The 26465-nt window shown below is 38.7% G+C and overlaps 1 protein-coding gene across 2 annotated transcripts in view; it reads left to right on the top strand.

Moving 5' to 3' along the window:
• Positions 1–26465, top strand: part of Tmtc2 (transmembrane O-mannosyltransferase targeting cadherins 2) — a 381875-nt gene that overhangs the window by 191591 nt on the left and 163819 nt on the right. For both annotated transcript variants that reach the window (XM_021174328.1, XM_029482633.1), the window contains exon 3: positions 6471–7299. In XM_021174328.1, the coding sequence (XP_021029987.1) occupies positions 6471–7299 (829 nt within the window). The remainder of the gene's footprint in view (positions 1–6470; positions 7300–26465) is intronic.

Here is a 26465-nt window from a genome sequence, read left to right as displayed (position 1 = left end):
GTTCTATTAAATCAGATATGCTATATATGCTTTGATATCTAGATTCTTGTGTCCATTGTCTCCTTTATGAAAAACTTTTGGTGAGTTATAATCTGTGAAAGTTGCTACTGATGAATTTTAATCTCTAAGTGATTAATTACACTAACTTCTATGTTTACCAGATGTACTAAAGACTTCTGTTGGTTGTTGAATTTAATGGGAAATATTATTGTATGTTATAGAATCAGAGTAAATGCATGCTATTTTAATATAGAAAAGTTTTTATCATGCCAATCTTCAAATTCTTTAATCACAAATACTAGGACTTCTCTACCTTCTTTGTGTCTTTTAAAATACCAGACATTAAAATTCTTTCATCTTATCTGTTTCTCAGTGTGGGGGAAAAAGGTTTCTGATCTTTCATAGAAGCTATTTATTAGGGAAACTCATTTTTCTTTTAAAGCGAAACAGATGACCTTCACAGACAACTTAAAAAAATTCATTAACCACAGAAATATGTTCTGGATGGAAATAATTCCTGTTTATACTTTTGCACATGTATTCTTTTTTTTTTTTTGTCACTGTTCAGACAGTGGTGGGTTTATATTTCTGTGGTAGGGTAAAGATCCAGTGAGGATTACCTGGGGCAGGAGGAGAGCCAGGAGAAATTCTGTGTTATTGATTGGCTTCACTGATAACTGATGGACACAAAATGGGTGGTGTATGGTTTGTTATGTCTGCAGACTCTTTCCTCTGTCAGAGCTTTCAGGAACCGATTTTTATCTACTTTATTCTTAGAACCACTCTCATTGCCAAGGGCTTAATTTGGAATTAAATGAGCCTTATGCTTAAGTAATTTATTCTCATTAGTTTGCCAAAAATGAGTCTCATGATGGGTGTAATACTCCCAAGGCAGAATGTTTACATTTTTGTTTCATTGAGATTTACATATTTCTTTTCATTTTCACTTAAGTCCCTGAAAATCTGAGATCCTAAGACTATATTGAGTCTGCGTTCATTAAGAGCTGTTTGCCATGAACTAGGGGGAGAGTTTTGTTAGGTAGATTAGTTTACCTGGGTTTCTTCCATTTTGCTTCTCTCTTGTTCTTTTTGTTTGTTTGCTTGGTTTGGTTTGGCTTGTTTTTTTGTTTGTTTGTTAGTTTGTTTTTGGGGGGAGGTTGTTTTTGTTTTTTTATCAGAGGATCATGGGGGAAAACAGTACACCACAGGTTTCCACAAAAGTACCAGCACCAAGCACCAATTACTACCCTGAAATGAAATCTTACTAGCTTTCCTTTGTGCTTCTGAGATAGGTGGTCCTTTTGAAGTCTTGAGATAAATTTTACATATTTATTTATTAAATGCTGGCTTTGTTCTTTAAGTCATTTAGTGTATCAATAAAGTGAAAAACTTATAAGCTATAAACATCATGTTCATGGTTTATTCCCATGGTGTGCTTTTTTTTTTTTTTTTATCTTAGTAGTTCTGAAAAATCCTTCTACAACTTTGACCTTGCAAGGATGGAGACTGGAGTGATTTTCCTTGTTAATTTAAAGAAAATGTTTTCCGAAGTATTAAGAACCTATTTGAACTTACTAAGAAGTAGGCAGAGAGAGGCGAGGGGGAGGAAAAGTGGTGGTGGGGGGGGGGAGTAGGACCAGGTGTGGGAACAGACAGAAGAGAAGCTCAGAGGGCCAGGAAGACAAGCAAGGAATGAATTTTAAAAGTTTGGGGGCCACTCTTAATTATTTATCTCAGTGCCTACAAATTTCAGGCTCTGGGATTCATAGATGTTTCAGTTTGAGTAAACCCATGTAAAACTATTGATAATGTATGTCCAAACCTTTGTATCTATTGTCTTTATTTAATGTTCTTGTCAACTTAAGGGAGTTTCTATCAAAAATCATGGTAACCATGACAAAGTAATTACAGATAATAGGAGAACATGGAAAATTAGAGTAGCCATGGTGGCATTGCCTTTAATCTCAGCAAATGTCAGGCAGAGGCAGGCAGATCAGTGTCCATTCGAGGCTTTCCTGATCTATTTAGCAAGCGTGAAGCCAGTCCGGACTACATGACTCTGTGACCCCAAAATAAAAAGTATAATAAAAGAAAATATTTTAACGGGGGAACAAGTGTAAATTATAAAAGTTATAGTAACTATAATGAATAAAACACGAAGGTTTAGAACCTAGCACAGAGATATGTTTCAGTAATCAGAATGCAGTTGTTGCCATTGCTTGAATAATTTTAAGAGGCAAGTTTTATATCCAGTCAACACAAGTGTAGGCATTTGATTCTCATGTCAAAACCTCTCCTAGGGTTTTTTTGTGCTTAAACTTGGTGTTATTGTATCGGTTTCTACTGCAGTACTCTTCTCTACGGCTCAGTTCCAGAGTCAGACTAGGTGTCTGTCAGCAGATGAAGAGAGTTAGACACAATCAGTTAGAACTCTTATTCAATTTTAAGAGGAAGGAATCTATGTCATTTTCTGGGAACTAGATGCACCTGGAGATCATCAATATTAAAATAATTTGGACTCAGACAAATTTTTGAAAAGTTTCTTTTCTGTTTCCTGTGTGGCCTGCACACTCTGCATATTTTGCACCATGACTCTCACTAGCTGTGCCGCTGCAGGCTGACTTGGTTTGTTTCATTACCGTGTAGTTATTCATACGGATTATGTGCACAACTACACTGGACATAATTTCCCCTTAATTGCCTCATGGCTTCTAAGCATAAGGGCCAACTAACCTTTATGACTATACAACTCTATAGAATTTTTAAAAAATTATCTTGTTTTAATTTTGTGGCTTTATGAGTCGTTGCATTATTGTCTTTGCATTTAAGACGATACATTTTTTTTATTAGCTTACATGTAGCAAACACATATTACCAACTATAGGTGATACAAGCTGTTAACTTTTCTATATGTTTTCTGTTTTTCCACCAGGACTATACAATATCTCTTTACCCAACCTCCTTGATTATTCTTTTAAAGTAATTTCAGTGGCATTTGTTTCCAGTGCTTGGTTTTTAGCTTTATATGGAGTATACATTTTCACTGTAATTTCCCCTCCTCTTCCTCTTCCTCTTCCTCCTCCTCCTCCTCCTCCTCCTCCTCCTCCTCCTTCTCCTCTTTCTTTCCCTTCCTTTGCGGTTGAGAGTTTCTCTGTGTAGCCTTGACTGGTTATTTCTTAAATACCAATTCATTATCTTTTACAATATGTTGTTATTCCTGATTAAGAGATTAAATAATTCCAGGGCTAAGTTGTGTCTTGAGGTTGCCGTCTGATTTGCCAATCTTACTCCTGAATGGTACCTTTTATACTTGTCCCGCATCTCTTGTATCTTAGACTTCCTGACTCATTTATTAAGAATTCAATTTATTTGAGAACCTGGGAGCATGGCTTGTGTTTCATTATCTGCTGTAAATATCGCATAGTAGAGGCCTGAGTCTCAGCATTTTTGCTGGCCAGGTAAGACTGCAGTTATGGACAGAGTGATTATCAGTTTAGGCTATACTGCTGTTGCCTAGGTATTCTACCTAGATCCGGGCATGCGTATTTTTATTACTGTTTTGAAAAGGAAAAAAAGTCATTTATGTTTGTCTGTATGGGTGTTTTGCTTGCATGAAGCTTTGTACTATGTGCGTGCAGTACCCATAGAGGCCACAAGAGGCCACTGGTTCCCCTGAAATTGGAGTTTCTGAAGGTGGCAAGCTGCAGTGTGGGTGCTTGGGATCAAACCTGGGTCCTCTGGAAGAGTAGCCAGTTTCTTCCCAGAGTCTCTTCTCTAGTTCTCTAGCGCCAAGGCTTTTTTTTTTTTTTTTAAGGCTGAGAATGGGTTCTAGTCCTCCCAAAGTGGTCTGCAGAGGGCAGTACTTGACAGTTGAACGTTGAGTACCTCATCCTTCTTAGGACCTTTGTATAACTATACACAGAACTATACCTGCCCCAGATAGCAGGCTTGCTGATGTGTTGAATAAACTAGCTATGGCTCAGCAAGAAAGAGCACTGACTGCTTTTCCCAAGGTCCTGAGTACAAATCCCAGCAACCACATGGTGGCTCACAACCACCCATAATAAGATCTGACCCCTTCTTTTAGTGCGTCTGAAGTCAGCTACAGTGTACAAAAAACAAACAAACAAAAAAACTCCAGGCAGTGTTGGCACACACCTTTAATCCCAGCACTCCGGAGGCAGAGGCATGTGGATTTCTGAGTTGGAGGCCAGCCTGGTCTACAGAGTGAGTTCTAGGACAGCAAGGGCTACGCAGAGAAACCCTGTCTCGAAAAGCCAAAAAGAAAAGAAAAGAAAACAAACAAACAAAACAAAAAGCAAAACCAAAAACCTAGCGCTGTTTCAGCTACTAAGTGGCATTCTTTTCTAATCTTCCCTTCGAGGCACTGAACTCTGACCGTGTCCAACACTGTCATATGTGTAAACTTCAGCTTCTTTGTGTGTGCTTGCTGGATCTAGCTTTTAAGTCTTTGATGTCAACTCATTGGAATAACAGTGTCTTGTCCATCTCAGAAACAGCAGTGTGGGGTAGTTGGATACACTAGACCAAGAGGGAAAATAAAAATCACCAAAACAGTGTTTGTGTAGCCTCCACCATAAGCTGTGATCAGAGGATTTTTAAGTTATTAGGGGGGCCTGAGTGACACTGGGAAAATTGCCTTTGAAGTAAATAATATATCAATACTAGATTCAATTAAGTTTTCTCATGTTGAATGTGTGCACGAATCAGACGATAGGCAATACGTTAGAAAGTAAAAACAAAGATCTTTAAAGGAAAACAAAAGGTTTGAAGGGCAAGTGACTGGATTAGCATAGAGCCTTGGTTTGAGTAGTATCACCCCCCCCCCTTTTGTTGCATTCCTTGAGAGAGCATTCAGAGACCAACAGGTGCCAGACAATAGATTCAGTGTCCTTTTAGTGACACCACTTAGTTCTCCATTTCCAGACGTTACCATTGCATTAGAATGAATGTTTTGGAACATGTGACTCTGATATTTTAGCCCCACAGACACACACACACACACACACACACACACTCACATACATACACACACACACACACACTCACATACATACACACACATACACACACACTCACATACATACACACACATACACACATACATACACACACACCATACACACACACACATATACACACACACATACATACACACACACACATACACACACACACACACACACACACACACACACACTGTGACTCTTTTGAAAGTAGCTTATTAGATGTTACCACATGCATTGACTTTTTTCTATAAATATATATTATGTATATTGATGATATATATACATTTTAAAAGTTTTAAATTATATTATTATATAATACATTCGTATATTATAAAATATATAATTTTAAAGATTTATTTATTTGTGCATGCGGTTGTTTGTCTCTTCACCTGCTCATTAGAAGAGGACTTTGGATCCCATGGGACTACAGTTATACCCAGTCATGAGCTGCCATGTGGGTACTGGGAATTGAACTCAGGACCTCTGGAAGAGCAGCCAGTGCTCGAGTTCTCTCTCTAGCTGCGTTTTTTTTTTTTTTTTTTTAGTTCATGCTGATGCTTCAAGGTAAGGCCACGTGCTTGCTCCGCAAACATTGCTACTGCTGAGCTACATCCCCCACCTTTGATGCCTCACGTGACAGCATCTGTTTCACTCTGGCTAGCCTTGAACTTATGACCTTCCAGCCTGGGCCTCTATATAATGCATTACCATCCAGCTGTGTTTTACTCTAGTTAAAGAAATTAACCAGAAAATTCTTATGAACACAGATGTCTTTTCTTTGTGTGTGTGTGGGGGGGGGGCATGGGAGGATCTTTCCGATTCTTCTTTCTCGTAAAATAAGGAAATCTATCATTAAAACTTAGCTTAAATACTGTGAATATTGGAAAAAAAGTATATCTGCTTATATTTGGTTATTCGACATTGTATATATTCCTGTTGGTGAGCAAGGAGACTTAAGACAATGACATTGAAACTATCATGGGTGTGGCTATAGGCTCTTGTGCCTTAGACCTGAGTGATATGACTGCTCTTTTCTTCCTCTATGAAATCTAAATTTATAAAAGCAAAGATGACCGTCATTGGGTGACTGCGTTGCTCACACAGAGCCAAGTCCGTAGACCTGGTGTTGCCTTTTGACCTGACACTGGGAGAGAAATAATTGAATTCATTTCGTAACGGTCAGAACCTGGATGCTTTGGTCATTGATGTTTTAGAAAGGAAATTGGAGAAAAGAAAAACACTTATCCAAACTTAGGTACAAACTAGGATTCTGGTTACTTCTTTTCTTTGGATGAAAGTTTCCCTAAGCAGATTTTAAAAGAGATGCAGGTGAAGTCGTGATTTAAGCGCCCCTTTAAAAGTGTTTCAGCTGTGAATGTTAAATGTTCTCACGTTGCAGTGATGGTGTTGTTGACCCTTCTCTCTCTCTTTTGCTTTCAGAGGAAGAACTTGTCTCTTTTTCTCAGCATTAGCTTGTTAACATTCTGGGGGACCTGCCTTTTGGGTGCCCGGCTGTACTGGATGGGCAATAAACCACCAAGCTTCTCCAACTCCGACAACCCGGCGGCTGACTCGGACAGCCTTTTGGCTCGCACCCTCACCTTCTTGTATTTACCTACCAAGAACCTCTGGCTATTGCTCTGCCCGGACACCCTGAGCTTTGATTGGTCCATGGATGCCGTGCCTCTTCTCAAAACAGTTTGTGATTGGAGAAATCTACACACTGTGGCCTTCTATTCTGGACTTCTCCTCCTTGCCTACTGTGGTTTGAAGAACCCAAGTTTAGAAGGAGAGTGCAACGGGAAAGCCTTGACAAATGGCAAGCAGAATGCAAATGGCCATAGCTGCCACTCAGACGTGGAGTACCGGAACTCAGAAATGAAGCCCAGCTTTGCATCCAAAGTAGAGAATGGAATTAAAAATTGTGTACCACAGAGAACTCAGCTCCCGTCCACGGAGAACATTGTTATTCTGTCCTTATCTTTGTTGATAATACCTTTTATTCCTGCCACGAACCTGTTTTTCTATGTCGGCTTTGTAATCGCAGAGCGAGTCTTATATATTCCCAGTATGGGCTTCTGCCTTCTGATCACAGTGGGTGCCAGAGCCCTGTATGTCAAAGTACAAAAGAGGTTTCTCAAGAGCTTGGTTTTTTATGCTACTGCCACATTAATTGTCTTCTACGGAGTCAAGACTGCGATCAGGAATGGAGACTGGCAGAATGAGGAGATGCTGTATAGATCAGGGATCAAAGTGAACCCAGCCAAAGGTAACGAACACATTATTTTATGGTTTTTGCCTGGATACTTTACACTTGCAGCCTTCTTAGAGCATCGTTTGTTGCCTTAAAACACAGCCTTGCGGATGCGATCCTTTTATGTGAAACCTGCAGCTTCCATTCTTATTTTCGTAGAGACACATTATATAACCAGTTGAGACCCATTCAGCAATCCGTGCTTCCAATAGGAAACTCATTTCCTTGTGTTCCTGATTATGTCTCCACAGAAGAATTAGAACTTGAGTTGACTGGACATAAAGGCTGCCGTAAGAGTTTAGGAGAATGCTTACTGTCTGCATTTTAAAATATGAGTAATATTTATCTCTTTGATTATAGAATGAAAATCAGTTTATCTCACTTAAATATACCCTAGGTATTGCTCGTCAAGCTTTGCCTGAGGAAATACCACAAGACTTGGAGGTGTGCTGCCTCTGAGTCTCACTACGGTGACTTAGGTGCATCAATGTAGCGTTTGCAGAGGTTAAATAGGCTCATGGCTACTTTTAGTTAAAGTAGTTAGTGCATTCCTAATTTAACATGTCTTAAGTAACCTGGGGGGGGGGGGAGAATAAAACCCTTTGTATAATATAAAATAAGACCAGAGACTGTACATTTATTGCTTTTAGTATAGAAAAAAATCATTTTAACCAATCTCTAAATGGATGGACACAACAAAATCTAGCTTTTGGTAAAACACAAAATTATTAACCAAAATTGTTATTACGGTTGAGGTAATTTAAATATTGGCAGAAACAAAAGTAAGGAAATAAGGTTCTTTTTTAATGCAGATATACATCACAGTAAATTATATCACAGTAAAGGCTCCAGGGGCTCTAAGCGATCTGTCTTGTATGAGCTGAATCCAGATCTTTTGGAAGAGCAGCACGTGTTCTTAATGGCTCAGCTATCTCTTCAACCGGGGTTGCAGAGGTTTTTAAAGAGAACAAGAGGAAGAGTTGAGACTGTCCATCCCATGAAATTCTTCTGTTCTTTTAGTCAAAAAAAAAAATCACTATTATGTAGCTCTTCAAAGTAATGGACATTGCCCAACCCCAAGACTTGTGAACATGGTTGCACTCAAACCTGAGACTTGTTAAAAAGATTGCAGTTTTCACAGAATGATTTTCAGACAGTTGTGCTTTGGTGGTCCATATGAATTTAGAACAAGTCTATGTCGCCAGTCTATTTTCTTGTCATTTCAAACTGAAGCATGTGAAGTATTAAAACAAAATCCTCTGGCCTGTTACTTGAATCGCCATATTGTTTTTTTTTTTGGGGGGGGGGGATTTATTAAAATTTCTGGCTAAATTTCATGCTAAGCTGCTGCTACAAAGGGTTCAGATAAGAATTGCTTTGGGAAGATAGAAGCTGTTATTTTTTCATGTGGCAATCTCAATACATGCAGCTTGGAGCTGATAAGGTGGCGCCATGGCTTCATAGGATCCCTGCCATCTCGATGGCTCACCCTGCCCATGTGGTCCAAGATGGCTCATTATCACATCAGCACTTCAGCTGACAGGGAAGGAGGGAGGGCGGGTAGAATTCGGGTGTACCCGTTCTTTCTAAGTTATTCTGAAGAAATTATATATATATATATATGTATATATATATATATATATATATATATATATATANTATATATATATATATATATATATATATATATATATATATATATATATATATACTGTGTTTGCCCAGAGATTGTTGGCTACATGTCTCTGTGAGAAACACTGGGAAATATTATCTTTGGAAGGCAAACCATCCAGCCAAATGCCATTACTCTGAAAGACAGGGAGGGCCATATTCAGATGCCAAGGTCAAAATAGCAGTCTCTGATACACATGAGGTAGAAGCATTTTTTTTTTTTAACCACATAGTTCGTTTTCATCATTAACTCTTTGATGCCTGACAGTGATGATTTTGAACCCAGTGTTTTGGTCAGATAGTTAAAATGCCTGGTCATTTCGCCATCACTATAGTAAGCTGTCTCATAAGCCACTGGCCCATGCGTTCTTCACAGTCCCTGGTAAGCAGCATACGCTTTAAGCATTTTCACAAGAGTAGGCAAATAATTGCTTAGCTGATGAGAACTAGTATAAGTACTCTGAGACACGGCCTACTAAGTTCCAGCCTTATCTACTGCTGCTGGTCATCTTACCGGGTGGTCAGTCCGTTTTCCCGGTAGTTGACTGTGAAGCAAAGAGTTATTTGTGCCTCCTCTCTTCCGTTGTCAGTTCATGTCCATTCCACCTTTAATTCCTTCATGCTGTGTCTTCGTGATATCTCCAGTCCCTGACCATGTTGTACCTCCTCCACTCATGTCCATAGGCACAGCTGTCGTCATCCTTCACAAGACCAGTGGTTCTCAACCTTCCTCAGGCTGCAACCCTTCATGTTGTGGTGACACTCCCCCCCGCCCCCCAGCAAACCACAGAATTATTTTTGTTGCTACTGTAATTTTGCTACTGTTATGAATCATAATGTAAATATCTGATATGCTGGATATCTGATACGTGACCCCCCTGGGGTGGGGCTGGGGGTGGCGACCCACAGGTTCAGAACCATTGCAATAGGGTATTACTAAAACATTCCTACCTGAATTGCTCCCCTGTGTTCACTGGATCATTCATTATGCCTTGTGTTTCTTCATTTTATGTCAGACATGGTGTATTTTATAGCACAAATGGAGAGTTCTCTGTGAGACATTTTGTTCATTGAGATAATACTTTCATTTTTTTTATATAATGTGTGCTAGAGTCTTAGGCCCCCACAGGGCACTTCCTCTAGTGTCTTTGCATTTTGTCTCCCTGTCTTCGGGACTCCCTAAAGACTCAGGCTTTATTTTGTTCATATTAATATTTTGGTATAATCTAATGCAACACTGGGTGCTTTTATACATCTCAGAAGGTGTTATGTTATCTTATGATTGTTGACTCTCAGCTTTTATTACCATTATCTTTTCTCTCTTCTTTTCCCCTGTCCCACTTCCTGTTGAGACAGGGACACTGGAAGGGACTCAAGCCACCGGATGTTCTCTTGCATCTGGACAGGCTGTGGCCTCTTCCTTTCTACAAGAAAGCAGACCTTTGTACAGCAGATGCTGTGCGTCAATTCCCGATTTAGTCTTCTTCTTTGCTTTAGTTAGGGGTTTCTGGTGCGGGGATGACCTGGAGATGATAGAGTTTACTTCATCTCACACATCCTAGTCGCAGTCCATCACAGAGGGGAGTCATGGCAGGAACTTGGAGGCAGGAGCTGATGCAGAGGCCATGGAGAAATGCTGCTTACTGGCTTGCACTCCAGTGGCTTCCTCAGCCTGCTTTCTTATTTACCCAAGACTTCCTGCCCAGGGGTGGAACTACTACTCACAATGGGCCAGGACTACCTACATCAATCATTGATTAAGAAAATGCCCAGAAGGCTTGACACAGTGCATTTCCTCAGCTGAGGTTCCTCTTCCCAAATGACTCCAGGTTGAGTCAAGTTAACACAGCACACCATTCTATTATGTTACCTGAGCCACGAGCGTGAGATCTAAGCCAACTGAGCAGAATTTCCAGGTGCCTCCTTGGTGTAATTTGCTGACCCTCAAGGCTTCTGCTCCGGAGAAGCTCACCTCTGCTGCTCTCTCTGGCTTTGCCTGTTTCTGCAAGTTTCCAGGAGGTGTTTCAGCTTGATATTTCTGAGTCTCAGTTTGCATCAGTTTTCCTGTTGTCGGGACAAAGGAGATCATTAATGCCTGAGCTGACATGCTGATTCCATGATAATAGCTTACACTTAACCACCATCCCAGTGACCCTATGGAAATATGTCAGGACACACAAGGCATTCCATACACCACGGCTTCCTACTCATTTCTCTTTCCTTTCCAAGCAAAACCACAGAGTCTCAGAGAAGATGCATATATCTAGCTCCTTTGCCTTTCTGTGCTCAGTTCCAACCCTGCAAGCTGCTTTGATGCCTTCTATTTGCCTGATAAACTCTGACCCTGTGTCTCTTGTGTGGAGTGTGTTTTCTCAGATATCCCCAGTGTGTTGCACTGCATCTTCCTCGGGTCTCACATGAAGGTACCATTGTCACTAAGATGCTTGATGTGGACTTATCAAACCCATTGAAGATGACAGCCATGCCTCTTTACGAAGCATCCCCTATCTTCCTTCTTTCTTCCTGTTTCTCATGGCATTCACAATGATGTTGCTCACTGTCTGTGTATTATCTGTGTAGGCTGTAAGATGGGATTGAAGAAACTTGGGGGCTTTTGCACTTGAAAAGTCAACATGGTAGGAGAATGCCTGAGGGAATGAAGTGCTTGCTTCATAAGTGTAAGGACATGAGTGTCATTCCCAGAACCCATGTCACAGCAGCTAGGCATGGTAACGAATGCATTGTGATCCCTGTAATGGGACACAGAGACAGGAAGATCCCTGAAGCATGCTTGCCAGAGAGTATAGCTTAATGAGCGATTCTATCCTAAAGATGATATCGAGTGCTCCTGAGGATGATCTATGGTGTTAAGCTCAATCTTCCATAAGCATGCTTGTCTACATGAATGTACTCCTTCCACATAAACGTGTACATTCACGTATGCACACAAGGCATAGATACCATCTATACAATAACGACCATGCCTACTAGAGAGAAAGCTTTTGGTAAAGGACACTTGAGCAGTAAATATGGTAGTCGTTCTTCTTTTTGATTTTTATATTCAGTTTAGAGGCAGAATGCTCAAGCAGGCAATAAGGAAATGTAAAATATTTCTCTTTGGGTGAGAGAGATACCGAGAAGGATACTTTATAAAATGATTGGTAGGACTGGGAATGGAGGTCATTTGTATTTCAGGACTGTCAAATGGGCTTCCATTTGGAAATGAACAAAAGTCTTTCAATCCGGGTTTCTTGCTGCCTTTTTTCTTTTTCCTATTTGTAAAGTGCTCCTAATTCTGACTTCAGTTACTTCCTCAGCAATTATGAGATGGAGAAGAATCTTATGTAAAAAAGCCTCTTGACAATTTGTCACATTACTTAAGTCTAGCAAAAGATTAGAAACCCTTTAAAGCCAGTATTTCAGAATAATTTCTGAGACTACACATTGAGGCTGTTTTCCTTCCTCCTTTGAAAGCTTTTGAAAATTTGCGAGTACTTCAGTCTGCCATGTGTTCTTACAGAATATGATTTTAAGCCTCATGAAGCATTATACTTTAAAACTGCTGCCTTTATCATGGCTCCTGCAGACAGCTGCCAGTCATTAGCTGATTGGATGCAAATGGGTGATGCATCTCCCAGTGACTGTGTGGCTAATTTATGCTTTAAATCTGCATGGGGGAGACACGATGCTGATTGAGACACTGTAAAACGACAAGTCCTGTCTCCGTCTGTGGTTGATAATATCAAAAACTCCTGGGCATGGTTGATAACTGTCTATTGGAGATTTCACATGATTTTTGCATTCCTGAGCTAAGCAGGGACAATTCTCTACAGTGGTTGCTGCAATGGACACAACATTGCTGGATTTAAAAGATTTGTTTTTTATTTCATGCAATACATTTTGTCAACCAATTGATACATATTTGCTCACAAAAAGCATTTTTTTTAAATTCACTCCAAGGCCGGTAAATGCATGTTTTTTTCCTCTTTGGCCTCTGGCTGTTTCTGATGCTCTTTGTTCCACTCACCCCCATCTGTGTGAAACTTGACAGCATTGTCATCTGCCACCTTGGCTCCCAGGGCTGTACAGTGTGTCTCTTCTTTCTCCTAGTTTATGGTCATTCTCTCTCTTATGGGTTTGGCCTCCCCAGATCCCATCTTTGTTTCCTCTCTCCAGTATCTATAGCATCACCTGCTACATAAGTAGGCAGCATGGAGGTAGCATAGATAAATATATTATTGGCTTTTGAAATGAAATGATGTTTCTGTGACCTCCTGGTTCTAAGAGCTTTTCCTTCTGTGGGACCATTCAGCATCTCACCCTCATCACCTCTGGGTTCAAAACCCATCTATTTACAAACTTCCTATTCAGAAAGCGATCATTATCACAGATGAAGCATTATTGTTAATGTGAATGTGGAAACGTAAAAACGAGCTTTAACATCTATGCAATCCTGTCTGCTAAAACACTAAACGCCTACAAAAAGGTACTAAAAATTTTAAGTTCCTGGCTAAACAGTCCTCTGAGATGGACCTTGTAACTTGCCTTGTGGAAAGCTTGCTGGCATGTACAAAGCCTTCCGTGGGAAACCCAGCACCACATGAACCGTGCCTGGTATCGCAGGCCTGTGATTACAGCACTCGGGAGCGGAAGCTGGAGGGGCATCTGACTTCAGGGTCATCCCTGGCTACACAGTTCAACGCCAACCCAAGCTCCAAGAGACCCTGACTCAATAAATATATAAACATTAAGCAGATATATAAATAATAAATAAGGCCAGAGCCCTTGGCTCCCTTTAGCAAACATATGACTGGAATTTTTGGTTGTTCCAATGAAAGTTTCTAAAACTGTGAGCCATTAAGCAGTTTATGCTAACCTGAGGAAAATTTCACAAGCTAATGTGGATTCTTAGTTCCTTTTTGCTTATGCAAACATGAATGTAGCTATAAATGGTGGCCATATAGTGATTCTCAGCTGTATAACTCTCTGGTCATCCAGGAATCCTGAATTTGTGCTTCCCAAAATAAATGACAATTTTTTTTTTTACACTGATACCCGTATGAAAGCCATAGATAAGAACCTGTTCTCTGCACTGTTCTCTTCCTTCTTGGGCTACCGTAAATGTAACTGATTGGTTCCAACATCATATGTCTTAATACACATATTGCTTTCACATACCTGTCTCAAAAGCTTTTGACATTTCATTATTAGCTATGATGTGTATTCGATAGCTCTGAATAGCTCTCCCTTTCTGAATCAAGAGTCTTTGTGTAGCACAGGCTAGCCTGGAAAACTGTGTGTGTGTGTGTGTACACATATACATATATACTGAGAACACTATTTTGTTCATGGAATGACTGAAAGCGTACCTGAAATCTAAGTCTCTATGTGAAAGTTGACGATTGTGACTTTTTGTTCTAAGTGAGACTCCTCTGTAACTATGGTACAATGTAATTAAGCAGCCAGATTCATAAGCATAAAAGAGAGTTCCATTTCTCCAGTAATTTATCATGGCACGTCAAAGGAAAGGTGACAAATTTTCAAAAGAGGTTAATATTATATAAAATATTAACCTTATCAATGATGTCAAGAAGAAAACCACTGTTGTATTTCACAGCTGACAGGCTGGACTAAAACAATTCTAAAACAGTGATTTAGAAAAACATTAGAACAAACTGAACAGCCTTGTAAGAAAGAGAGCAAAATGAATTCAGGCTAATGTGAGAGAAGTGATCAGAAATGAAGTTGGGATTCCATAGGGTAGAGTAAGTCTGTGTTCGTCTTCTTTCTCAGCCCATTGTGTATTGAGTAGGAGAAAAAAAAAAAAAAAAAAGAACTTGGCTGGTCAGTGGTAATGCATGTCTGCAATCCTAGAACCTAGGAGGCAGAGGCTTGTGGATCTCTGAGTTCGAGGCCATCGAGATCTACCAAGTGAGTTCCAGCCAGCCAGGGCCACACAAAGCAACCTTGTCTCAGAAATCGATGATGATGATGATGATAGTAATAATTATAATGAAAAACAGAGTCAGGAGAAGAAATGAAATAAAACTGTCTCACTGACTGGAATAGACCAAAGTATTAATAAAGTTCCTTTAAAAATATTTGATTCTTGAGAACAATAAGAGTAAGCATTTTTGTAATGAAACTTAAGTACTCATAGAACTTTAAAGGCTTAGGCCTTTCATGCCTTTAAGAATGAAAAAGTACATACAGACAAGCAGAGCTCTGTGAGTTTAAGACCAGCCTGCTACTGCTGCTGCTGCTACTGCTGCTGTTGCTGCTGCTACTGCTGGTGTGTGTGTGTGTGTAGTGAGTTTTACACACAGAGAGAAACAGAGAGAGAGGCAGAGAGAGAGGGAGAGAGAGAGAGACAGAGACAGAGAGACAGAGAGAGAGACAGATACAGAGACAGAGACAGACAGACAGAAGGGGTGGACAAGAGAGAGGACAAAGAGAGAGGTTTAGACAAGCCAGTGCTTCAGAGTAGGCCCTGTTTCAATAAAATAAAATAAAAACAAATGAGAAAAAGCAATGCCCACATTTTTGTTTTCTCATCAAGCTCTGTTAACTGTGGATATTCTTTTTTGGCAAAATGTAACAAGCAATAACAAGATGCAATACACATAACCCTAAGGTGTTTTATAGATAAAGTTGTTGCTTATGACTTGCTCTGTATTTCAGAATATTTATAACAAAAGTCCAGTATGTCTCCCTCCTGAAGTTAACCATTACCTTAGGCTCTAACCATTAATGTTTTGAAGAAATTGAGGCCAACTTAGCCTCTGGTTAGAGTAATCCTGAAATTAGATTATTCTCCCTTACATATTTTGTTCCTTTAAAAGGCTGTACTGTTCTTTCTTAATTAAACATTTATAGAAAGATGTTCATTAAAGATAATATTTGTAGAAAATAAATGCATGTATGCTTATATTTTTGTAAGTAAAAGGAGAGTACCAAGTTCCTATTTAAGAGTTGAGGAAAAAGTCGTGCCCCAGTGAGTTTGAGGGCTGCACCACTCTGCAAATGTTTGGTCCTCATCTCTTTCCATCCTCCTTCTGTGCTAGATCCTCAGGTGTGTTGGAAGTACAGGTTGTGCATGTAGGCAGGCATTTTGCTTTCAGATTCCTGTCTCAAAAGGTCTTGACATTTCATTATTTATTGAATTTCATTATTTTCTCTCTGGATAGTTCCCCTTTTCTAAGTCAAGAGTATTTGTGTAGCACAGGCTAGCCTGACACTTAATATATAGCCTAGGCTGTCCATCTTTCTTTCCCCCCCCCCCATGCTGGAAATACACAGTGTGACCTAACCTGTACTGCTAAACTTGTAGCTCTCTCTCTCTCTCTCTCTCTCTCTCTCTCTCTCTCTCTCTCTCTCTCTCTCTCTCTCTCTCTCTCTCTCTCTCTCTCTCTCTCTCTCTCTCTCTCTCTCTCTGTGTGTGTGTTACTAGAGAGTGAACCTAGGTATTTCAGTTTGTATTAAATAAGTGTTCAACCACCGAGAGAACAGCCTAGTCTTGTTTTATTTTGAGACAGTCTTAAATTCTGATGTAGGTGTTAAACTCTCTTCTGGCCTCAGTTTCCCAGGTGGCTAGGGTTACAGGTACCTGCTGCATCTCTTCATGCAGATAAGTTTTGTTGTCATTGTTTAGAGCTAAGGTTTCAGTCTATAGACTAGACTGGCCTAAGTCTCTCTGTGTAGCCCAGGCTGCTTAAACTCCATTAGCAATCATCCTGCCTCCCTCCGTGGTTAAGCCCTCCTAAGTGTTAGACTTGAAAGTATGATCAACCACTACAATTGACCCTGTAGATATTAGTTATCAAAAGAATTTTATTTCTAGTTTTAAGATTTTTTTGCTTCTTAAAATTAATATTGGTGATAGTCTTTCCCTGATCAAACCACTCATTTGATGGATCAAAGTGACAGATGCATGCAAGGGAAAGACATCCTTACACCTTGCTTCTTTCCCTCAGAGCTTTCTTACCTTTCTGGATTCCTATTCTCCTGCAATGTGTAGACTGTATACTTGCCTCACTCTCTGACCACTTAATATGTGCATTCAAAGTTTCTTTAAAAATTTTATTAGATATTTTATTTATTTACATTTCACATGTTATCCCGTTTCCTGGTTTTCCCTCTTCAAACCTTCTGTCCCCTCCCCTGCCTCTATGAAGGTACTCCCTCACCCAACCAGTCCCTCCTCACCACCCTGGCATTCACTACACTGGGGTATCAAGTCTTCACAGGACCAAGGGCCTCTCCTCCCATTGATGCCAGATAAGACCATCCTCTGCTACATATGTAGCTGAAGCCATGTGTCCCACCGTGTATACTCTTCGGTTGATGGTTTAATCCCTGGGAGCTCTGGTGACGGGGGTCGGGGGAGGGGGATCTGTTTGGTTGATAATGTTGTTCTTCCTATGGGGTTGCAAACCCCTTTAGCTCATTCAGTCCTTTCCCTAACTCCTCTATTGGGGACCCTGTGTTCAATCCAATGGCTGGCTGCAAGCATCCCCAACTGTATTTGTCAGGCTCTGGCAGAGCCTCTAAGGAGACTTCTATATCAGGCTCCCATCAGCAAGCACTTCTTGGCATCAACAATAGTGTCTAGATTTGGTGTCTGTATAAGGGATAGATCCCCAGTTGGGGCAGTCTCTGGATGGCCTTTCTGTTCCACACTTTGTCCCCATATTTCCTTTAGACAGAAGCAATTTTGGAATAAAAATTTGGAGATGAGTGGGTGGTTCCATCCCCGGGGCCTTGCCTAACCTCTGGATATGGTCTCTACAGGTTCTCCAGCCCCTTTGTTGAAAATTTCGGCTAATGTCATCCATGTTGATTTCCTGGCATCTGGGACTTTCTGGTGGCTATCCCCAGTTCCCCATCCCCCATTGCCACACACTTCTGTTCAATTTCCTGACCCTATGTATATCATCCCTGTCTCTTCCTATACCTGATCCTGCCCCCGTTTTTTTTTCCTTCCCCCTCCTCTCTTCCTCCCAAGTCCCTTCTTCCCTCTACCTCCTGTGAGTATTTTGTTCCCCCTTCTAAGAATGACTGAAGCATCCACACTTTGGTCTTCCTTCTTCTTGAGCTTCATATCGTCTGTGAGTTGTATCATGGGTGTTCCTAGCTTTTGGGCTAGTATCCACTTATCATTGAGTACTTATCATGTGTTTTCTTTGTGATTGGGTTACTCACTCAAGATAATATTTTCTAGGTCCATCTATTTGCCTGTGAATTTCATGAAGTTACTGTTGTTAATAGCTGAGTAATATTCCACTGTGTAAACGTTCCACATTTTTGGTATCCATTCCTATGTTGAGGGATATCTGGGTTGTTTCCAGCTGCTGGCCATTATAAATGAGGCTTCTATGAGCATGTGTTATATGTTGGGGCATCTTTTGGGTATATGCCCAACAGTGGTATAGCTGGATCCTCAGTTAGTACTATGTCCAATTTTCTGAAGAATCTCCAGACTGATTTCCAAGTGGTTGTACCAGCTTGCAATCCCACCAGCAATGGAGGAGTGTTCCTCTTTCTCCACATCCTCTCCAGCATCTGCTATCACCTGAGTTTTTGATCTTAGCCATTCTGAATGGTGTGAGGTGGAATCTCAGGATCATTTTGATTTGCATTTCCCTGATGACTAAGGATGTTGAACATTTATTTAGGTGGTTCTCGGCCATTTGATATTTCTTGGTTGAGAATTATTTGTTTAGCTCTGTACTCCATTTTTAATAGGGTTATTTGGTTCTCTGGAGTCTACTTTCTTGAATTCTTTATATATCTTGGATATTAGCTCTCAATCAGATGTAGGGTTTGTAAAGATCTTTTCCCAATCTGTTGGTTGCCATTTCATTTTCTTTTTTTCTTTATTTATTTTTTTATTACGTATTTTCATCAATTACATTTCCAATGCTATCCCAAAAGTCCCCCATACCCCCCCCACTTCCCTACCCACCCATTCCCATTCTTTTGGCCCTGGCATTCCCCTGTATTGGGGCATATAAAGTTTGCAAGTCCAATGGGCCTCTCTTTCCAGTGATGGCCGACTAGGCCATCTTTTGATACATATGCAGCTAGAGACAAGAGCTCCGGGGTACTGGTTAGTTCATCATGTTGTTCCAACTATAGGGTTGCAGATCCCTTTAGCTCCTTGGGTACTTTCTCTAGCTTCTCCATTGGGAGCCCTGTGATCCCATTTCATTTTCAAGGATTCTGCACAAAAGATATTCTTTGGATGTTAAACTAGATAATCTATTAAGGAGTCATCTAGGTTACAAATTAGATTTGAAAATTGTGAGGTGTGTATGTGTGCTTGTGTGTGTATGTGTATATGTGTGTGTATGTGTATGTGTGTGTGTGCATGTGTATGTGTGTATGTGTGGGTGTGGGTGTGTATGTGTGTGCATGTGTGTATGTGTGTATGTGTGTATGTATGTGTGTATGTATGTGTGTATGTATGTGTGTGTGTGTGTGTGTGTATGTGTATGTGTGTGTGTATGTGTATGTGTGTGTATGTGTGTGTGCGTATGTGTATATGCGTGTGTGTATGTGTGTGTGTGTGCGTGTGTGTATGTATGTGTGTGAGTATATGTGTGTGTATGTGTGTGTGTGTTTAAATGATAGTAGTGATTTTGGATTATTTAATTTTCAAGAAAAAGAAAAGAAGGTTAATAAATGGATATGTTATGGATTCTGTCATGTGTTTATTAGTTATTTTTTTCCTCCTTGCTGAGATAATATATCCGAGAAAATCAGCTAAAGAAACTAAGGGTTGGGTTTTCCTCTTAGTGTGAGGATAAAGTCATCCATCCTTTGCTGTGTGGAAGGCTTGAGGCACTTGGCCACATTGTACCAAAGTCTGGATGGAGAGAGAGGTAAATACTGATGCTCATGTTTTTTATTTGTTATTCAGTCCACAAACCAATTCTATAAAATGGTACAGACTACATCTAAGACAGGTGTCTCCACCTTGGTTAGCTCAGTGTAGAAACTTGTCCACTGACACACCCAGAGGTTTGTTTCTAAGCTGAATCTAAATCCTGATGATCAATATGAGCCATCATCATGTGCAAAATCAAATTTTAAATATTCAACTTGTATAATGCATGGGCAGATAAATATGTTCCTTTTTTCCTATAAGCTTATAGATAATGTGACACACAAAACACATTTTCAACAGGACAAATCCATTCTGCTTTAGGAAATAACAATTTTAACCTTTTACATATATGGCAACCCCTTTTGACTGTGTGTTTTAAAGAAAATTCCACAAGTTCAAAACAATGATGCGAAAATAAGAAATTCTCAAATCATACAGTTATTTAAAAAGGCTAGATGAAGAGAAATATTTTGGTGTGATTCTATGAGAAGATGGCAGAAGGAAATATGTGATTCTTGCTTTTATTTTTATACATATGATAATGGGTAAGGAATTTATTTATTTATACATGTAAATTCAATTGTAATTTTCAAAATAAGACCATCATCCAAGAGAATCTAGCATATAAACATATACTATATACTTAAAAATAAAAAATCATTTTAGTAAATACTATATTAAGTATTTCTTAAAGAATAAAATTTATTAATTAGGAAATCATGTACAGATTTATTAAATAAACAGGCATTGATCAGACATAGTCAAATATGCATGCACATAAGAATACATAAATACATACACATCCACACCCACAGAGTTATATACTAGAGAGAAAGAGACAGACAGACAGACACTTCTTTTGACAGTAGAATGAATTATACAGGTTCTACTTTCTAGACAAATTTGTTGCCACTCTTATAATTCATTTGGTTATCATAAATAATATAACTAATGTCAATAATAATAACCACTGTAGACTGTGAGTGCCTTCTTTGCTGGCATTAGTTAGGAAAAGTTTTCATCTAGCATTGTTAAAGAAGAGAGAAATAGCTGCTTCAGAGGTTTACCTTATTGACCAAGTTACATCCTCTGGACACAACTGTCAGTTTCTAAAAAGGAGTTTCAGTGAACCACCAGCAAAGAACATGTGGTCTAAAATAGATAAGCTTTGGTAATTACCAATATTGCAAATACTGTCTATGCTTTTGATTTATTTCTTTTTTATATTTTTTCATTAATGGTTTGAATTGTGTTCTTTCTTATTGATAATACTGAATGATAGTGTTAACCACATATTCATGTAAATATTGAGAATTTAAAGCAGTATAATATGCTAATATTTTCATTATACATGCAATAATATGTTACTTATTTTATACAAGCGCATGTATTCTGTACTTATCTCATTCTCAGTCACCGTGATGTATTGAAACTTTCCTGTGTTCTTGGTATTCTGTTATTTCAAAGGAAAATTACAGAAGCCCAAATTCTCCCTGTTGTCATTGTAGCATTGTCATTCTTGGATACTGTAGGAGAAGTTGTTACAGCTGTTCAAGCCCTTAGGGAACCAATTCAGTGTGATATAAAGAGGTTCCGTACTTGTCATTCTAATATATACTCACCAAGTGTTTTATTACATTTTTGACAGTATTATTGACAATAAGGGTTTACTTATTTTGTTGGAGGAAAGATTAAATGCTTGGCTCCTCCCAAAATTCTCCATGTCCAGTCACTATATTAAAAATGCAAATGTATTGTCCATTCTTTTTATCTCACTTACTTGTTGCTGATTAATGAGAAACAATTCATCAGCCACATTATAATTAGTGATTAGGCAGAAAAAAATTGAAAGACACATCATTGAAACATTCCATGCAAATGGGAAATTGATGGATGAGAGCAAGTGCAGGTAAAACCAAGTTTCAAGTACCAGGAAAAGTATTGGCCAGTTCTCTTTGTTAGGGATAAAAGAATGGCTCATTGTTTGAAATATTGTATAATTTGCTGATGTAACTATAAAATCCTGAGGGTCTTGGGTGATACATGAATACTAAAACAAGGGATGGTATATGTGAATAGCCAAATATATATGTGGATATTGGAGTATTGCAGAATTGACGTTGTCAGGAAAAATGCTATTGAATCCTGAAAAACTAAAATTATCTTACCATTTTATTATTGTTTCAAATAATCATACATTTCTTTGAGTTCTATTTAATCTATACAAATATAGAGTAGCAAGGGTAAAGCTGCTTTTTACATAATAAAATTACTGTAGACAAAATGTATAGTTGTTTCCAAATATATGGATTATGTACTCTGGCTTCAATGAATCATATTTAACCACATGTTTCTCATTCATTTCATACTTGATATGGACACTACCTGCCACTCATCATTATTAGGCTGTCACTTGCAGTTAACCAAGGCATAATCAGTTTTAGGAAAATAAATTCTCGTGGGATGAAAAGATTTCTTTTGTCCCCAGAATCTATGAAGCAATGACTAGATGATTAATAAAAAGATCACTCTACAAATGTTGACTTCTTTCATTGTTTCTTCTGAAAGCAGGAACAAAAACTACAAAACTACAGTTCACGTTATCCTCCACCTTGATGTTTTCATAGTTTCCTAGCTCCGTTTCCCTTCTCGTTGGCTTTTCCTCTGATTTCCATTGTAGTTGAAATTAGAAAGTTTAATGTAAGTAGCTGTTATATTTGGCATTGATCTCTATTTATGGTACAATCTGGGTAACAGTGTTTGCAGACCATGTCTGACCTGTAAGCATTCTATAGTGGTTAAAATATAAAGGGCTTTTGGAACCAGATAGGACAGACCGATCTATGAGCTTCCTAAAGCTTTACTGTGTCCCCTCAGGAAAGTGCATGTTGTTATTATTCTAAAGAAAGATCAGATGCATACAAAATTTTGCCTGAGAATGGGGTTTCATCTGAATAGAAGCAGTTTTTACCAATATATTTAGGGACAAGTACATTCCTTATTCTTTTGCATTGGGGCAGGTGTGCAGAAAAATACTGGGAAAATGTCAATTTCAAACCTTTCTTGAAAAAAAATAGCTTTTTGATTCTGCACAACTAATTCAAAATCAGAGAAACAAGCTTTAAGATTTTTTTCTTTTATCATACTTAAATGTTTGAATTTTTGGAAATTCTGATCTGTTAGATTTTTAGGTAGGATTTAAATTTATAGTTTAAACTCATAAGGTAAAAATAAACTTTAGCTCAGAGTAACAGCCCTTAATAATTTTGGCTCTGTCTATTGTTTTTGGTGGAATGAAAATCCATGATAATTTTCATGCTTAATCAATATATAGAAGTTTTTCAAATTTTAATATATAGTGACTAGTTTTAATAGAAGCTATTCTACTTGGGTTGGTTTTGTGAAACACTGAGATATAAGATTTCAGTCGGTTCAGCTTGATTTTACTCTGGAGATTTTAAAAATACTTGAAGATCTGAATGCAGACTTCCGAATGTTTGGAGGTGTTTATTCCTGCAGCTGACTCATGGTTTCAAGAAGGACCTCACATTTGATTTTCTCCATAGACTACTAATTGTTCTTCAACTATTATGTTCTTTCCAGGAACATAAAATGACGCCTGACAGATTGTGGGCTGAGTACAGAGGAGCTTTCATTGTGAATTAAGTTCAACTTTCTCCTTAGTGGATACAATGTTGGCTATAGTTGGATATCCTCTGAAGGGTCTTTGAGGTGTAAGAAGGAGTCCTTCATTTCCTGAATTTTAACTTTCTATTCAATTTGAGAGTAACTTCACACACAGATCTGTTTTTTTTTTTTCCTCAAGTTTTTTTCAGCATTATATATAAGCACCTAGTAGCCTTCCCTTAATATAGCCAAGATGTCCTAATCCTTGGGTATGCTCTAGAGTAATTAAACAGTATTCATTAAATTCTATCACATGGGAGGAATGTTCACATCTTAAGTGGGAGAACACCATAGACAATGCTTTAAACAGTAAACATTTGTGACACATAGTAAGTATGTTCCATTTTCAGTATTTTAACCTAAAAAATATCCAATCATGTGGGTCTCAAGATAATCTTTGAATGCAACTCAACCCCAAATCACTTTAAGGTGTGAACTTTTGAGTGCATGACTTTGCTTTTTCTAACTCCATTGCATGGATGTCCAGCATGGACTTTGTAAGATGACAGTGTCCGTTCTCACTAGCAAAAGGTTGGACATGCCTGAATGTCAGTATTCTTTTGACTTGTTCATATTTATAAATGTCTTTCCCCCTTTTCAACTTGATAACTTTCCTTTGCTGTCTTGTAGGAGACTAGCTAATTTCTAAGAACTTCCTCTATAAATAGCTGAGGTATATCCTTCTATTGCATTATATATGTTTTTTTTTACTTTGTATTATCCTTTAATAAATACATCATCATCAATTGAGGTTTCATATCCTCTTCCTCTCCCTTCTCATCCTCTTCTTGACCCTCCTTCTCCAGTGCCTTTTGAATTGTATTTGTAGAAGTTTTGAGGAGGGGTGGTCCTATTTTACTCCATAGATAGTATTCATATTCTTCTGCTAATTTTACTTTCTAAAATGCTATTTATTGACTTAGTTTTTTGATGCAGGGTGTTATATAGTCCAGACTGGCATTAAATTCAGTGTTGAATAACCATGGACCTCTGATCCTCTTGTCTCTACCTCACAAGTGCTACGCTGAGCCACTTCTGTCACCATGCTTGGCTCTTTAAAAATGTAACTTTTCAAATTTCTTCGTATTAATCTTTGTGTTTAGAAAATCTGATAGCACAATCTAGTTTCAACTTTCTCATATATTATTGTTAGGATAAATATTAAAAGTTAGTTAGTGAATGATGTTAAAATACTGATTGGAATTCCATAGAATTCTTGATTAATTTATAGAGAATTGTCAATTTTACTAATAAAGGTGACTTGTTCAATATGGTCCAATTTCTCAAGTAGTTGAAAAAGCAGAATTTGCTGCAGTGATTAGTTCTCCTTTCTCATACTGGAATAAATCAGTAGGCATGTAAAGTATAACTTTAATGCTTCATCGTAATAAATTTTCCTTTTAACTGTAATATGTGTATTTATATACTTCAGCTGAAATTTAAGAGGTTTGTTCAATTCAAGTATGATTTTCTTTCACTCTTAGCTTTATCACTGAAACTTGAAAAATGAAATTTATCATATAATCATTACGTAGTCCACCAATTTTTTAAGCTCATGTTCTCTGAGGTAACCATATTTCTGTAAGTAGCTTTTAAATTTATTTACTATCATCTGTTGCTAACATCTGCGGGAAAAAAAGTTACTCACATTTTTATTTAAAGGGGTAGGAACACTGAGAGCAGTTTTCACAGCCAACATTTCTCTGACAGTTCTACTCTTAATTTTGGTATCTCTCCACCTGTGTGCTTTGACCGACAGAGGGGAACGGAGATCTAGTGAGAAAGGATTTTGAGAGGAAATTGTTTGTCATTGACATTGTTTGTCATTGAACACCATGGTATCCTCTATGCTGTTAGTTCAGCCAAACGCAAGTACAGCTGAAGCAAAGTTGGTCCTGTGTATCCTTACCCTTGGAGAGAACATTGTGATAGGTTGGATCTGGGATGTCTCGGGCTCTGTGCAATGAGAGGATCTTTTACTTCAGAAGCTGGAATGGAAGGTACTAGAAGGGAAAAGATTTCCCCTGAGATTGAATATTGGGATCATTTTAATTTTTCTTCAAGTCTTCCGTTTAGTAAGGAAGGGAGTTGTTTGGCTTTTTGTGGATCTTACAGTGGTCTTTGGGTTTTGTTTGTTTGTTTGTTTAGTCAAATCTCTGGGGTGGTTTTGCTTTGTTTGCAGCACAGTCTCTAACAATCTGAGACTGGGATTCTATGGGGCTATATCTGGTATGACCCACTGTCCTACTCCTGGAGGTCAGAGATGTTCTGTATGTCCTGTGTTCTTTCCTTACTTCCTTTCATTCCTTCTTTCTTGAGTATGTGACGTGGTTAAAACCGTTTTATAGTGTGTGAATGAAGCCGGTAGTTTCCTCCGTTCCTTGTCACAGAAACAGTAGGCAATGGCTTAATGGTGTACATTGTGAGATTTCCATTCAACAAAAAGCAGGAACTATCAGCACACTGCAGCTTTGACCCAGTTACCTAGACGACCATCTGCAACTTCCAACTTCTCTCCTCCCTTTGAAATAACCCTCTGTTCTGCTCTTGTCTTGATGCAGACCCTCCATGTTTTGTCATTGGGTTTCTGAAGCTATTGTCTGAGTTCTCTCTTATTTCTTTCTGTTTTGTTTTGAGATGGCATCTCACTGGCCCTGAACTCACTTTATAGCTGATGACAACCCTGCTTCAATGACAACAGCTTCGGTTTCCCCTGCTTCCACCTCTTCCCTACTGGGATGACAGATGCCTGATTTATGTGGTGCTAAGGATACAACCTAGGGCTTCCTGCATTGTGGGCAAGTCTACTAGTGAATGACCCACCTCTGTAGGCCTGTCTCGCTTTTGTTCTGTTTCTATTAGAGTTTGCCTGGCAGAGGTCAACAGTGTTCGTCTTTATATATATATATATTTATATATCTTTATATATATATAT

The sequence above is a fragment of the Mus caroli genome, chromosome 10 (genome assembly GCF_900094665.2).
Source record: "Mus caroli chromosome 10, CAROLI_EIJ_v1.1, whole genome shotgun sequence".
NCBI classification, from domain to species: domain Eukaryota; kingdom Metazoa; phylum Chordata; class Mammalia; order Rodentia; family Muridae; genus Mus; species Mus caroli.
The sequence above is the reverse complement of the archived record's forward strand: the minus strand, read 5'-3'. Positions and strand labels throughout refer to the sequence as shown.